This window comes from Ochotona princeps, chromosome 13, assembly GCF_030435755.1.
Source record: "Ochotona princeps isolate mOchPri1 chromosome 13, mOchPri1.hap1, whole genome shotgun sequence".
NCBI lineage: Eukaryota > Metazoa > Chordata > Mammalia > Lagomorpha > Ochotonidae > Ochotona > Ochotona princeps.
Window position 1 is genome coordinate 53,299,253 of NC_080844.1, and position 15,492 is coordinate 53,314,744.

The 15,492-nt window shown below is 42.8% G+C and overlaps 1 protein-coding gene across 8 annotated transcripts in view; it reads left to right on the forward strand.

Moving 5' to 3' along the window:
* ADD3 (adducin 3) overlaps nt 1-3,649 on the forward strand; it is a 143,454-nt gene extending 139,805 nt beyond the window's left edge. For 7 of the 8 annotated variants that reach the window (XM_058671247.1, XM_058671252.1, XM_058671249.1 and 4 more), the window contains 2 exons: nt 716-811; nt 1,453-3,649. In XM_058671247.1, the coding sequence (XP_058527230.1) occupies nt 716-811; nt 1,453-1,745 (389 nt within the window). In that variant the 3' untranslated portion in view covers nt 1,746-3,649. The remainder of the gene's footprint in view (nt 1-715; nt 812-1,452) is intronic. The other variant, XM_004579862.2, reaches the window with a different exon arrangement.
* Nucleotides 3,650-15,492: the final 11,843 nt, after the last annotated feature.

Here is a 15,492-nt window from a genome sequence, read left to right on the forward strand (position 1 = left end):
AAGGAAGAGTTTTTTTTTTTAATCAGTTTCTTAATGTTTTTGTCAAAGTGGGTTATCTGGACTCAGTACAATCATACTAAACATTTTAAGTGATGTTTTACTGAACTGTTTATCCTTACATAAGGTTGGGAGCTTTGCTTTTTAGGTTTTGTAAAATGTCCCTCTTTAATCTCTTATTTTTTGAAAGCCTAACGATGCCAGGTAATAAATATTGCACTCTAGAACCATCACACTTTACATATAGCTTTGTAAATAGTTTGTTTCACGTTCATTACGACCTTTTGATTTGGCTCTCTAATTCTGCTGTGACAGGAATCACTAACTGGATTTTGTTCACCAAGTCAGCCAAGCATTCAGCCTCATTAATATAGCATCATTGCCAAAGGTTCATAGTTCCTTTTGTCTGGCTGTTTAGTATATTTTGGTTTTTTGAAACCAGCAAAAGCTAAATGCGTCTGTGTATTATTTGCCTGAGCTGCCAGTGGCTATGCTTCTTTTGTATCCTTGTGTGTAAAATTACTATTTGCAGCCAGAAACTTTAACTCATTAACCCCCATTAATGCTTAAACAGATAACTAGTAGCATGTTTAGCTAGTTGCTGAAGAATTTATCACCTCTGTATATGCAGGCATTTGATATTTACACTAATCCTCCTGAAATCTTACGCTTCCTTGTTTTGTTTTGCATGGCTTCTAACTAAACTCTTATTCAACAGATGCTGAGCAGGATTTACCCTCAGATGATGCTTCATCTGTTTCACAAATTCAGTCTCAAACTCAGTCACCGCAAAATGTCCCTGAGAAATTAGAAGGTATTCAATGTAACTTCCCACAGCATTCACTGAGTTAGTTTTGAGCCCTTGAATCCACTCCCCAACCCTGCCCACACCTTACCCCACCCCCAGCCCCATCATGTGCTTTCATGCAAGGAAGCTGAACCTCCCATCACAGTAAGTTTGCTGTTGATTTATGTAGATCTCTCAGTAATTTTATATTTGTTCTTACATAAGATGCTACCTTTGCTCAATATTATTTTAATTTACCTTAATAGGGATTTTGGCAACCCATAGTTTTTAAGAATTTGTGGAAGAAAATTGATTTATCACATCATCCAATCAGCAGCATGAAATCCTTTTCTATTTTCATTGCTAAATAACTCAGAAACTAAAGAAAAATCATGGTGTCTTCCTCATTCTGACTTAATTTACAATGAAATTATATTGTGAAACTAGAATCATGTCGTTTCTAATTTTTGGTTTTAAGGACTTCTTTCCCTTTATGTATTTAAAAGAATTAGCTTCGTGGTAATAAATCCTTAGTTCATTAAAATAGAATTCGATCTTCATTGAAGTAAAAATAATGCCTTCACACATTGCTGAGGCATTTCAGTATTGTAAAATGAGCCAGAAACACTAATGGTGTACAATAACCCTGAAACCCTCCTGTTTTGTAGAAAACCATGAGTTGTTTTCTAAGAGCTTCATGTCCATGGAAGGGCCGGTCATGGTGGTAAACGGCAAGGATGACATACGTGAAGTTGACGAGGAGCTTGCTAAGCGAGTGAGTAGATTAACTACAAGCACGACCATAGAGAACATCGAGATTACTATTAAGTCTCCAGAAAAAATTGAGGAAGTCCTCTCACCTGATGGCTCGCCTTCAAAATCACCATCCAAGAAAAAGAAGAAATTCCGCACTCCTTCTTTTCTGAAAAAGAGCAAAAAAAAGGAGAAAATGGAAGCCTGAGTGGAGTTTTTCAAATAATTATTGTTATCACAATGTGACATTGCACATTTAAATACCATGCTTAAGTTGATTATTAATATGCAGTGGTAGGTCAAACTGGGGGTATGCAGCAAACTGGAATTGATGAACTGGAAAAAGATTGTACTTAAAAACGTATGAAAATAGTTTTCAAATTCATCTCTCATTTTATATGTCCAAAATGGCCTTCGATTTTTAAATGGTTGCCAGTTGTAATTAGCCCTGCCCTCATGAATTATTGCCATAGTTCACCACAGTATCTGTTTGAATTACTGCAGGCCTTCTGTCAGAAGGAAAGTACCAGTGAACAAATGAGAACTTTTATTTCTCAACACCTGCTTCATGTGGTAATCAGGTTATTTTTTATCAGGATTACTGATTGTCTTTTAGTTCCCATTGTTTCAATGGGCATTAACAGAATGCTTTAAAAGCTTCTAAGACAAGACTCTATAGCATTAGTATACACTGGCACATAATTAATTTTTTTGAAGTTTTAAGAAAAAGTTCATTTGGGATTTTATCCATAATATAAAATTTCCTCACCAGAAGTAACTTTGTTTGCCAAAAAAAGGTCATTTTAGTAAACTAATTTTTGAAAACTTCCTTTTTTATTAATTTAGGAAGCCCCTAATTTTTCAATAAAGGGGATTTTGTACACATAACATGGATTATTTAGTTTAACTCTGGCAAAAAACAATTTTTATATGTTGAAGTGTTTGTATACCATTCAGCATAAAACTGTCGTAAGCATATTAGCAAATCATTTAACAGTAGAGCATATTTGAGACTGCTTAGTACTGAGTGTACTTAAATATAATTCAAGAATCCAGGGACTTGGTATCAGAAGGTGATTAGAGCATATAAAAATTTATCTAGATTCTTATTTGAATCTTATAGTGTATTTTTTGTTATTAATGATGAATGGAGAAAATCTTATAAAGTAGCCAAATGAAGAGTGAAAGGGAAAGTGAAACATCAAAGGAACTAAAGATAGGATGGGGGAAAGTGTTAGTTTGATAATGACCCATATTTCTGATAGGCCGTAAGGTTGGAAACATGTCTCACAATTCTAAAATGTGCTTTTCTTTCAAAATCAGTGTCTTTCTGGGTTGATATTTTAATTGTAAAAAGGCCAGTTCCTTGTAACTTGCGTATCCTTAGAGGGAAGCGCTAGAAATGACTCTAACCCCACCAGTGAAAAAGCTGCCACTTCTTGATTGAAAAAAAAATTTTTTAACCTTTTGTTTAACTTTTTTTTATGTAAATACAAATGTAAACCTATACTTAATAGAGTTTGCCCCTCTCACCCAAGTGGTATCACAAATCAGTGTAAAATTAGTGATTCAAAATGGTCAGTGGGTACAAATGCTCCCAGGTGGTTGGAGGGTGAGCTGGCATGCAGGGGATTACATTGACTGCAGTGCGTGCTGCGGCTGGTTCTGTCAGATTGTGTGTGTACAGCGTCACAGAGCTGAGATGGGCCTGCAGGTGTCTCTCTGGATCTCAGTAACTACTGGATCAGTGTTCTGTCCTTTTAGTGGAAACTTTCAGTTGCTTAATTCTATTTGAAGATTATTTTTTTTGTTCTACATCATTTATGTTGTATTACAACGTATGTAGAAACAGTAACCTGTGAACTATGCTTTTCCATACTTTTTAAAAAATATATATATATATCTAAATGAATGCAGTGTGCATAAATATTTTTTAAACACAACAGTCAAACTATTGCACCTTTCGCTAATGCCTCTATTTACTTGCTTTGGCATAATGAATGAGCCAATGAACCTGTGTCCTGTGGAAAAATGTATTAATGTTATCTGATATTGCTCTTAGATGTAATACTAATTAATGTTAAATCACAAATAAACAGTATTTTAAATATATGGATTTGGAATCATTTCTTTTCCTTTCAAAAATAGTTATTTATCCTGTTTAATTTTACACATCAGTGAAACTTTGATTAAGATTGATGCATCTGAACAAAAATTATTGAGAAACATTTTGAAGTAGATTAAAATTAATTTCATAAGCTTTCTTGTATCAACTTATAGTAGGGGAATATTTTCTAAGATATGTTTTTTGTCTTAATAATATAGAGTGGCTTTAGGATTCTGATCATTTAAATTCTATTCAAATCTTTCAATGTAGAAGAGATGCTACGGAGTATATAGATAATTTCTATCTTGTTTATTTGTTGTACAAATAGTAATGTGTAACAGTAAAAAACACGAAGAATTGGAAATAGTTTACCGTCCTACCGCATTTACCTAAGTGTTCATTCCCTTTCATCTCTTGTCCAGTTATATGTATATTTTCTATATCCTTACAGTCATGTGAATGTAATTTTTATCCAGGGCTGCTTTTCTATTTAACAAAGAATAACTCATTATGGAGTTCAAACAAATTCCTCATAAATAATTTTTAAAAAATTTTGCAACAGGCAAAGTCATGGTGAGAGTTCTGACTAATCGAAGTCTTTACTGTAGTTAGCCATTAGAAAAATGAAGGGCTTAGGTAGAGAAGAATAGAGTCATGCTCTTGGGCATATTTGATTATTACCTGGGCTTGTAAATAACCCTGTGGTGAGAAATTGCTGTTTCAGAAAGATGCTGATTTCAGGATTTCCTTCCGTAAAGCAACAAAAGCAATTATCCTCCACTCTCTCTCTCTCAACAGTAAATAGATTGAAATAGATTTTTCTTCTATTGAATACATAATTTCATTAATCAACACATAGAGAACCAAGCAGATTAAATTGTGACAGCATTGGTTTTCTTTAGCATTTGCTTTTTTTTTTTTTTTTTTTTTTTTTTTGCCATAGGCAGAAAACGCATATCTGGTTCTTTTTTAAACTCAATGATGATGTATCACGTGTCTAGATAGTATCACATGTAGGAGTCGCAGTCTCTGCCAAACTGGGATTTTAAAAAGCACTCTCTGCTTTTTGCCGCTAGAGGGCAGAATACACCCAGCAATCCACTGTGTCCTGTCCCTGTCCCCTGCTTCCTTTTTGTTAGTCTGTAGACACCATATCTGTTGTGAAATACCCAGAATTTGGAAGAGAAGACATCCCCTTGTTGTTTACCATTGTTTTCACCAGACTGTGTCAGGTCCCCTTTCGCTAATGAAGTTATCATCTGCAGCAACCACAATGCTCATAGAGAACACAGGGCAAGAGTTCTGAGGTGTGATTTCAGAAAGATAGGGGATGACGCTCAGGGTAATTTACTCATCTGTGAACACATTCAGTAATTGACTTTTTGAGAAGGTAATTGATAGTACCTATCTTTTTTTTTAAAATAACTTACATGTACCAGAGAGATACTGATTTAACTCATTTCACCTGCCTAGCATCCCAACAGAGAAGTTGGTATTATCCCATTTTACAGATAGTGAAAATATGACTTGTGGAAGATGAAAAGGAGGTGCAGACACACTGTGCGCCAGTCTCTGGGTGGCTGCAGATGACATTCTTGTGGCTTTGTTTTGAACGAGAGGCATCCTTTTGTTTATACAGTAAGTCCAGCCATGAAACTAGTATTTTTGTTACAGGTAAATTTGGGATAAAATGCTGCCTTGATTTGGGAGACTTCTTCTCCCTAACAAAACACTTCAAGAAATGAAGAAACTGGTAAGTGCCTGAGCAAAGGATAGGGTGACCTGTGGAAACTGCGTCGTTTAAAATCAAGAACCAGCTCTCGAGTCTTCTGGAAAGAACAGGGTGTCGATACCTTTGCTAAAGATGTAGAAAGAAACCCTTTCTCTTTCCTTTTCTTCTTTATTTGCAACATTGGAAGCAGGAGAGAGTTGTAAGGAAAGCTGTTTTCTTTGTTCTGATGTTTTATGAGCCGCCATCTGCTGTTTTCTAAGATGCATCGGGAGGAAGCTGAAGTGGAAGCCGACAGACCAGGCAGCAGCCTGGCCGGCAGGACCACAGTGCCACGCTAGAAAGTACCTCTGGAGATAGCTCGGTCTACTTCACAGGAATATGCTACAGGTACTTCTAATTTCATTTAAGTGTAGAGATCAGCTTTCTTGTAGAAAAGCCTGGAGGTAAGTCTCTTGTGGAACTTTTAATACTTGAAAATTGAACCGATTTCAGTGAGTTGCATTTCTAAGAGATGACCATTAGGGGGAAACATTGGGTCCAATATTCAGTTTGAGTTAATTGAAGGAATTTCCCTTAAAAATATTGACAAGCTTGGATTTAGAATATTCTGATTATACATTCTAGGTTCCATCTAGAGCTGAGAAAAGTCCATAGATGTATAATTAGCCTTCCATTACATTACTTAAAGCCCAGTTATCTTGTCAGTCAGAGAGCTTACACTGATGTCATACATGTCATGAGGGTAAGCCAGGAGATGAGCAGAGATATTTGAAGCCTGCATGTCATGCTTTGCCTCTATGTCAGAGATGCTGATTGGTTTACTGGTGGAACCTGTGATAGTTTAAATGACAAACTGGCACATTTTATTGAAAGTTGTTTGGAAGTGCTAAAGACAGGTGGATCTTCCATCTGCTGGCTCGCTCTCCAAGGCCATCCAGGTCTTGAGTGGCTGGCAGGGATTCATGTACTTGGCATCATCGTCGATTGCCTTCCCAGACACATTGGCAGGAAGCAGAATGAGAAGCAGAGCAGTTGGCACTCAAATCAGCACTCACGTGAGGTGCGGATATGCCTAGTGGCCAGCCTCATGCCCGCCCTTCGCACACTCGAATGTTCTGTAGCAAAAATATTTGTTTTAGCAGAGGTATACATATATCCAGCCCACAGTTATTTGAAAGACCTATATGAGCTCTGGTTGGATAGGTTCTAGTGCAGAAGCTGTAAAGATTACTAGACCTGCTTTTGTTTCTAGATTAGATTTCCTCACAAACTGCTCTTAGGTTTTATCATTCTCCACAATCACCTTTGACCTTGCTTGTGATGGTATGAAGATCTCTGACTTTTGGTCCTAGGTAACACCTGTCACTAGGCAAAATACTAGTTCATTGGCACACTCCATGCCTAAAATTAATAACACTTATTCATCTGATTTGGACTGCACAGAAGAGTATGAAATACCTGAGAAACCATTCTAGATTTGCTAAAGTGTCTTTGAAATGACAGGAGTCTGCGGATGATACAAGCCAGTGACACCCAATAGGTAGACTGACTGACAAGATTTGATCTCATGTTGACCACTTTGTGTTAAACTCTGCCTCTCACAAAGCTGGTAAACTTCTGAATCCACAGGAGTATGAAATAATTGAATTTCTTCCAGTCATGTCCCCTCAGGTTGATATGTAGACTTGAAATTTTCAAGAAGAACCTTGACTTCACAAACCAGTGTAACAGATATCCTAACAGATGGGGATGGAATTGAGGAAGTGGCAGGACCATACACTGCAGGAGCTGAGAGTAGATTCTTCTATGGGTTTCCCTCTGGTCCTCTTAAGATCTCTTTTCACTGTTTAAAAAAACAAACAAACAAACAAACAACAAAAAAAACAAAAAACAGTGATTCTCCCCTCGTGGACCTGGGACTGCAGTGCTGCTACCGACCCATTTCTGTCCTTCCTGAAAACATTTTCTTTCATGACCAACTCAACTGTTTTCTCCAGAAACACTGGGTCCTGAGGATCCTCGCCTGGCGGAAGCAGTTGTTGTGCTCTGCAGCTCACCCCTTTCCTGTTGGGTAATGCTTCACCGGTTGGACTGCTGTGGTGACTGGGCTGGTAGACTTTGACTTCAGAATAGATGACCTCCTTGGTTTTATGAGAGAACATGTAGATACAACTTGTTGGCAGGCACGGGCAAACTCTCCCAAAGGTGGACTAGCAAGCTAAGGTTAAATATTACTTCCCGCCTGGTTTCTGTTTTGGAAATGTTGACTTCAGTTGTTTCAACTGAAATAAAAATCATTTGAAGCTATGACAGTCAAGAATGTATCCCAGATATGATCTGTTATTTTGAGGTGCTAAGGATATGGGAGACTCTAGGATGTTGTGGTGTAGTAAGACTGTTAGATTAGTTTAAAATATATTTTGTGGTTAAGTAGATCTTTCATTTTTGAAATGTCTTCTAAGTTGTTATATTTTACAACCATGTCTATGAAAGGATTTTGTATGTCAGTATGGTCTTGTGCATCTATTTTGACCTTGAGGTTAATATTGAGCAAGAGAACATACACATGTACTTGCCAAAGTCAAGTTGAACATGGCTCAATTAGCGCAGAAGAACAGGGCAGACTGGGTGGGGCAAGGTCTGGAATCCTGCCCACTCCCTGAGCCAAGTCACGTGTTCAGGGAAAAGCCTGAGCTGAAGAAGTTAGGAAGTCCAGCCCAGCAGGTAAAACCTGGAGCCTGGAGGACGTAGCAATCAGCCCAAAGCTCAGTTTGGGAAAGTGGTCCACACCAGAGAAGCGAAAGCCCTGACCAAGATCCGGAAAGAAGAAAGCAGGAGCGGTCCCGTGCTGTTGGATGTGTCTGAGCCACAGGCACAGCTTCAAGAGCAGGGCCTCTGCTTCCTGCCAGGCAATGGCGAGATGAAGGCAGAACCGTGAGCTTAAGAAGTCTCAGCAGTTCAAGACAAGATCTCAGATGTGAGGAAGATGACCGGTGGGATCCTGTCCTCAGAGCTGAGGTACAGGAACCAGGCAGTGCTCAGCCACGACAAGGTCCCTGCTAACCTGTCACAAGCTGGCCTTGATACTGAGTGAACTTCAGAGCCAGAAACTAGAGCTTCCTCTATTCCTGCAGTCTCCTCAGGACTGACCCTGGGGTTGGCAACCAGGTGAGCCAGTCAAATGGCCCAGCTGTTGTGAGGAGCCCTGTGGAGACGGGGCAGGACCCTGCTTGGCTCTTCACCATGAAAGCAGGCTCATGTGCTAATGAGACACAGCCAGAGTGCAGCGGGCTGAGGAGTGGGTCATTCTTAACACTGGAACTACCTGGAAGGAGCAGCTAGCATGAGCAAGGGCAAATGCACTGTCTGCAGGTGGCTGTGTGTTCCTGGTGTACAGCTTTCCATATTTGGAGGCACAGTTTGACCATGGCAAAGTTTAACTTCCGTGATGGCTATGAGCACCTGCTGGGCATCCCTAGGGAGAGACGAATCAAACACAGTTGTCTGTATTTGCTCTCTCTCCTAGCAAAGATGTGCTACAATGCTATTCAACCCAAACAGCTTTGATTACATGTGGCTGGTCCTCCCTAAGGCTCTGGTTTGGGGAGCACCCTCTTGCTGCTGTCAGGTGACCCTCATTTGCTTGTCATACCTGCCCAGTTAGGAATCTCAGCCCACCCCTGCAACCAGCTACTTGAGAGGAGCATTTTCTTGGAGCCCTATCTGTGGGAGCTCACATTTGTCTCGAGCATCTGAAGGACACAGTTGCTGTGTGAATCATCCCTCCACCCCTGACTCCTGCAGTTACCCATCAAATGCCTGGCCCTGTACATAACAGGCCCAGGCCAGCACCTTCTGCCCTAACCTAGCTCCCCAAGTGCTACCTTCCTCCGGGAAGTCTTCCCCTTGCCCCACTGGCAGAGGGTGTCTCCCTTCACAAAAGAACTTGCTAACCAAACTCCAGGAACACTTGGGAGCCATTGTGATCTGGGTGCGCCTGGAGCCGTAATTGATTATGATCTGTGTCCTTTCCGGGATTATGAGTTCTGAGATAGCAAGGACTACACCTTGTTAATGCTCTTGTCCTTCACTGTGTTGACCAAAAATAGATGCTCCATTTTTGTTGCCCGTTACAGGCAATACTGCTCATGTTGATGAACATGTTCGTGTTGTGTTCTGTTCACAGCGAGATGTCCTCATGAAATCGTGCAAGTCGAGAAGTGCCCTGGGGTGAAAACCTTCCTTGAAGCCACCGTGACCTGTAAGGCAGGTCATAGCTACCCAGTCTATCCAGTGCTTATTTCCTGTTTTAATTACATTATCTCATTTGATCCTCAGTTTTATAGCATAGGATTATTTCCACTGATGGGAAACAGACTTGAAGAACATGACTTTTTTTTTTCTTATTGGAAAGGCAGAGATACAGAGAGTAGGAGATACAGAGAAAAGGATCTTCCATCCACTGGTTCACTCCCCAAGTGGCCGCAGTGACCAGAGCTGATCCCATCTGAGGAGAGCTGGGTGGGAAGCAGGGCCGCCAGGATTAGAATTGCCGCCTATATAGGATCCTGGTATATGCAAGGTGAGGACTTTAGCCACTAGGCTACTGAGCCAGATCCCCCCAATTATAGTTGTTATAAACATCTTTTATCATGGTATTATAATATGCCAACTTCTATCAATGAAAGCAGCCTTCACTTAAATGAACAACTGGTGAATATATAATAAACAATACATGAATGGAAAACTATACTTCTTATCAGAATGTGATAACATCAGGGTCCTGAAATATTTTACTTCTTTTATTTTATTGAAGAAAGGGAGAGACAGAGCAAGAGGAGGAGAGCGAGAGAGAAGAAAAACATTGTTCTGTTGGTTTATTCTCCAGAAGCCCTCAACAGCTGGGACTGGCACAAGCTGAAGTTAAGAAACTGGACTCAACCCAGTTCTTCCACATGGGTGGCAGGGATCCAAGCACTTGAGTCATCGCCTGCTTGCTGCCTTTCACAGTGTACATTTGCAGGAGGCCTGATGTGGAGCCAGGACCTAAAACTGCACTCGGGTGTGGGATGAGGACACCCCAACTAGTGTCTTCAGGGCTTTACCCAACTGCTGTCCCTGTATATGTTTTATTCACATACCTGTAGCAGCATTTGCAAGACCAGCACCACCTGCTAGCTTGTGTACCTCCCCAAAGTGATCCTTGGTTACCTCACCAGAAGTACATCATATGCTTGCAGATTTGGGTTAATGAATGCTAGTGAACACTTCAGGCAATTTGGCCCGGGATAAACTCTCCCTTATTCCTTACTTAGAAGAAGTTACTTGAGCCATGAGACAGGTTGAGGAAGGCTTTGCAAGAAGGCTGCCTTCAGTAAAGAATTTGGAGAGAGCTGGAGTTTGAATTCTGGGTTTACCATACACTAGGTACTGAAATGGCCCGTGTTGGGCCTAGCATGGTAGCTTAGTGACTAAAGTCCTCACCTTGCATGTGCCAGGATCCCAGTTCTAATCTTGACTGCCTCACTTCCCATCCAGCTCCAGGCCTGTAGCCTGGGAAAGCAGTCAAGGATGGCCCAAAGCCTTGGGACCCTGCACCTGCATGGGAGACCCAGAAGAGGCTCCTGGCTTCAGATTGGCTCAGCTCCAGCCATTGCGGCTCACTTGGGGAGTGAACCAGAGGATAGAGATCTTCCTCTCTGTCTCTCCTCCTCTCTGTATATCTGACTTTCCAATAAAAATAAATAAATATTTTTTTAAGAAAGCTAGAATTGTGGTCAGCACCGTGATACAGCACATTGGACCACCTCCTGTAGTGCCAGTAGGTGGACACTGGTTTCAGTCCTAGATACTCCACTCTCAATTCAACTCCCTGCTCATGTGCCTTGGAAGTCAGCAAAGGACATTCCAAGCCCTTGGGCCCCTGCACACATGTAGGAAGCCCAGGAGAAATTCCTGGCTCTTGATTTAGCCTAGCCCAGCCCTGGCTAATGTGGCCATTTAGAGAGTAAGGCAGCAGATGGAAAATTTCCATTTCTCTATTTCTCCTTTTTACCCTAACTCTGCCTTCAAAAAACAGTGTTTTTTTTAAAAGTAGAATTTACTAAGTACCAAACACTTTTTATTAAAAATTATGCTTTTAAAACCATTTTGTTAATCTCTTTTTAAAAAATATTTTTAGTAAGAAAAGATTTATTTGAAATAAATCATTGCAAAAAAGAGGGAGGCAGGGGAGAGAGACTCTCTCATCCCCAAATGGTTACAGTGGTCAGCGCTGGGCCAGGTTGAAGCCAGAAGCCTGACACTCAATCTGGGTCTCTTCTGTGGCTGGAGAGCCATCTTGCACTGCTTTTCCAGGGCAACAGCAGGTAGCTGGGTCAAGGATGAGCAGCTGGGATTCAAACCAGCACACATAGGATGCTGGTACAGGAGGCAGCAGTTTAAGCCACCATGCTACAACACCAACTACTTTAAATGCCTAAATCTGTTGCAACAAACCCTTCAGGTTGGTTATACATCATTATGTCCTATTTTCTAGATGAGAAAACCTAAGTTACTCAATGAGTGACAAAGCTGGTATTCCAACCATGCAGTTAAACCTAGGAGTCTGTACTTCCACTGACTGTGAGTCCTATGCAGCATCTTCAACTCACCATGGAGCTCTAGGGACAACAAGCATCAGTTAAATGAGCCATTGCACTGGGTTTCGGTGTCCTTTTCTACTCAGTTGATCCTTGGTTCTGCATTTGCTGTCAAATGTGTATAGTAATTGTATTATCGGTAATTCTGATGATCAAACTTGCACAAGGTCACAATAGATACAATGTTTGGCAGGGGCCACCTGGTGTTGGGATCGTTAGCATCAGTTTCTTGCTGGGGTTTCCTTGGTCGGCTAGAACAGAGTACAAACTGGGACAAAGAGGAAATAATTGCTGGCCTGTGCCAGCAGTATTTGAAATGCTATTGTTCTCATTCTTCCTAGCACTTCTTGCACTACTGTCACCGAGTTTTCAGTCTTCAAAAAAGGAGGACAGAACACAAATAATGAACAGGTAACAACATCATTGCCCCGTCCCACTAGGAAACCGCACTGGGAAGGTGATAGATGAGAGGGTTGCCGTGGTGATGCCTCACAGGAGTGCCTTCCAGATGAGGGGGCGTGCCCAGACCCCAGGCAACTCCTGGGAGAATCCTGCAGGAATGTGGCAGGCATGGTGCTTGGCTCTGCTGAGGGGAAGCAGCCCCGTCTCGGACCCTCACTGGCAAGGACTGAATGCATTAGCTCTCTCTGCCCCATGACACAGTGGGTCACACCCACAGGCTTCGTGGCCCCACCTGCTTCCCAGGAAGCTCTGGAGCAAACTTGGGAAAGGCAGGTGCATGTCAGTCCTGGACTGAGCACAACATGCTGGAGACCGATATGCCCCTTCCGAAACATCTGTACATGCACATGGTATGATGGCTGAGGATGCTGGGGGCAAGCATGTCAAAGTGGATGGCAGACATAGAATGTACGCTTCTTTATACAGCATAAACGCCTGCTTTGAAAATTAGAAATTAGACCTATTAGACATGCCTAAGAGACAAGGAAAAAGCAAGCAGCCTGCATTTAATAGTGTCGGCATCAGCATCGAGCTCACAAATACTTTTTGTAACTCAAATTTCGAAATGTTGAAGAACAAAATATTAGAAACCAAGGGCATCAGAAATGGTAATTGGAGAGAAAGTTTTCATCACACCATGGTTCCATAATTTAAAAAACACCAGACCACAATGTCCTTTGTGCAGTAAAAGGGAGGGCAGTTGTTTGCTTGTGCACAGCTATTCCTGGAAGTTCCAGTCAGAAGTCAGTCATACGGGCCCGGCGGCATGGCCTAGCGGCTAAAGTCCTCACATTGAAAGCCCCGGGATCCCATATGGGCGCCAGTTCTAATCCCGGCGGCTCCACTTCCCATCCAGCTCCCTGCTTGTGGCCTGGGAAAGCAGTCGAGGACGGCCCAAACCTTTGGGACACTGCACCCGCGTGGGAGACCCGGAAGAGGTTCCAGGTTCCCGGCTTCGGATCGGCGCGCATCGGCCCATTGCGGCTCACTTGGGGAGTGAATCATCGGGACGGAAGATCTTCCTCTCTGTCTCTCATCCTCTCTGTATATCTGGCTGTAGAAGAAGTCAGTCACACAGGACTGTCCACACAATGGGCTTGCTGGGGCAGGTAATGGGAGATGAATGGCACGGAGATTTTTCACCATAACTCTTCTACATATGTATTTTTTTTTAAAGATTTTTTTATTCATTTTTATTACAGCCAGATATACACAGAGGAGGAGAGACAGAGAGGAAGATCTTCCATCCGATGTTTCACTCCCCAAGTGAGCCGCAACGGGCCGATGCGCGCCGATCCGAAGCCGGGAACCTGGAACCTCTTCCGGGTCTCCCACGCGGGTGCAGGGTTCCAATGCACTGGGCCGTCCTCAACTGCCTTCCCAGGCCACAAGCAGGGAGCTGGATGGGAAGTAGAGCTGCCGGGATTAGAACCGGCGCCCATATGGGATCCCGGGGCTTTCAAGGCGAGGACTTTAGCCGCTAGGCCACGCCGCCGGGCCCTACATATGTATTTTTATTCAAAATTTTTATGGTAGCCTTTGTGTATGTTACTTTGATCTGATACCATATATATATTGTGTGTATATATTTAAACCATATAGTATATATATATGTATATATATACACACACTATTTTAGTCTGTTAAAAACATAAATGCAGTGTATGCATGTGTATGTGTGTGCAAAATTCCTCTTACTGACCCTAAGAGTCCTTGGAAACTGTCAGAAGGTAGGTGTGGCGACCGCCTCCTACACGCTCAGCATGACGTGACCTCCCAGAGGGGCAGTGCCTGCCAGCTGCCATCCGCCAGACTGAGTGGTGCCATTTATCTAAAGGCCCACATGCCAAACATCTGCTCTCATCCAGAGTCCCCACACGCACCCCAAAACATACTTTTAGCATGACATATCAAGTTTCCATCTTTGCCCTGGCTTCTGGGCAGCCTGGAGCTGTACTTTGTCTGCCATCAGATTGTTGGGAGGTCTCAGCTTCGAAACGTGTGGGTGTTTGTTATTGATTACCAAGTGACAGATCACTCCAGGTGTGGGTGCCTTGCATGGCAACAAACATGAAACAGCTCATGGGCCCTTGGGGTCGGAAATGCAGGAGCCTTCTCACTTGGCATCCCCCAAGAGGCAGCAGGGATCTCACGGGTGATGGGCAAGTTGATGCCAGCTGCCGACAGGAGACCAGCCCTGGAGCACACAGGCTGAGACCCAAGCGGGAACCACAGTGCCTTTTGTGACCTTGACCTCAGGAATCTCACTTCTCATCTTCCACCATATTCTCTTGGTTAGAAGCAAGTCACTCGGTCCAGTATTCAAGGAGACAGAAGAGGGATCCTGTCTCTTGAAGAGAGGAATGGCAAAGCATTTGTGGTCAGAATCTGGTACCCCAGGGAGTGTGATGAATAACCAGAGTATCAAATCAGTCCAATGAGAAGGGAAAGGCAAGGGAGATGATGGGCAGGTGGCTTCTGGAAGGACGGGCGCTCACTGAGCACTGTCTCTGGCCCAGGCTTTGCATTCAATTCCATACGAGTTCATTTTACAGATGAGGAAAGTGAGACTGGAAGAGGAGGTGTAGCTTGCCCAGGGTCACAAAGCTAGTACCAGGATAGTATGTCAGCCTGAGGTCACAGCTGTGCCACCCCCCTCTCCCAGGAAACACTGGAAAGTATTCCTCCGCCCTAGTATGGCTGCCTTGACTTCCCAAAGCCATGACCATTTGGCTGTGGTGAAGAAACATGATTGATACCCCATGTTGAATGAATTCTGCCAGAGCTGTTTACATTGTTTCCAAGCACTCTGGGACCAACAGGTATGAATGCTGTTTAGCCATACCTCCCCTGCCTTTTGCCTCTGACCCAGTGGGATCTGTCAGGCCTGCCAGGGCCACACCTCTCTTCTCTTCCCATCACAGATGGCTGGGGCATAGAGACTCGTGGGGTCTGTGGAGTAGGGTGGCACTGAGCACAGGGGCGTGTGAGGGCAAGGCCCTCCATCGTGTAG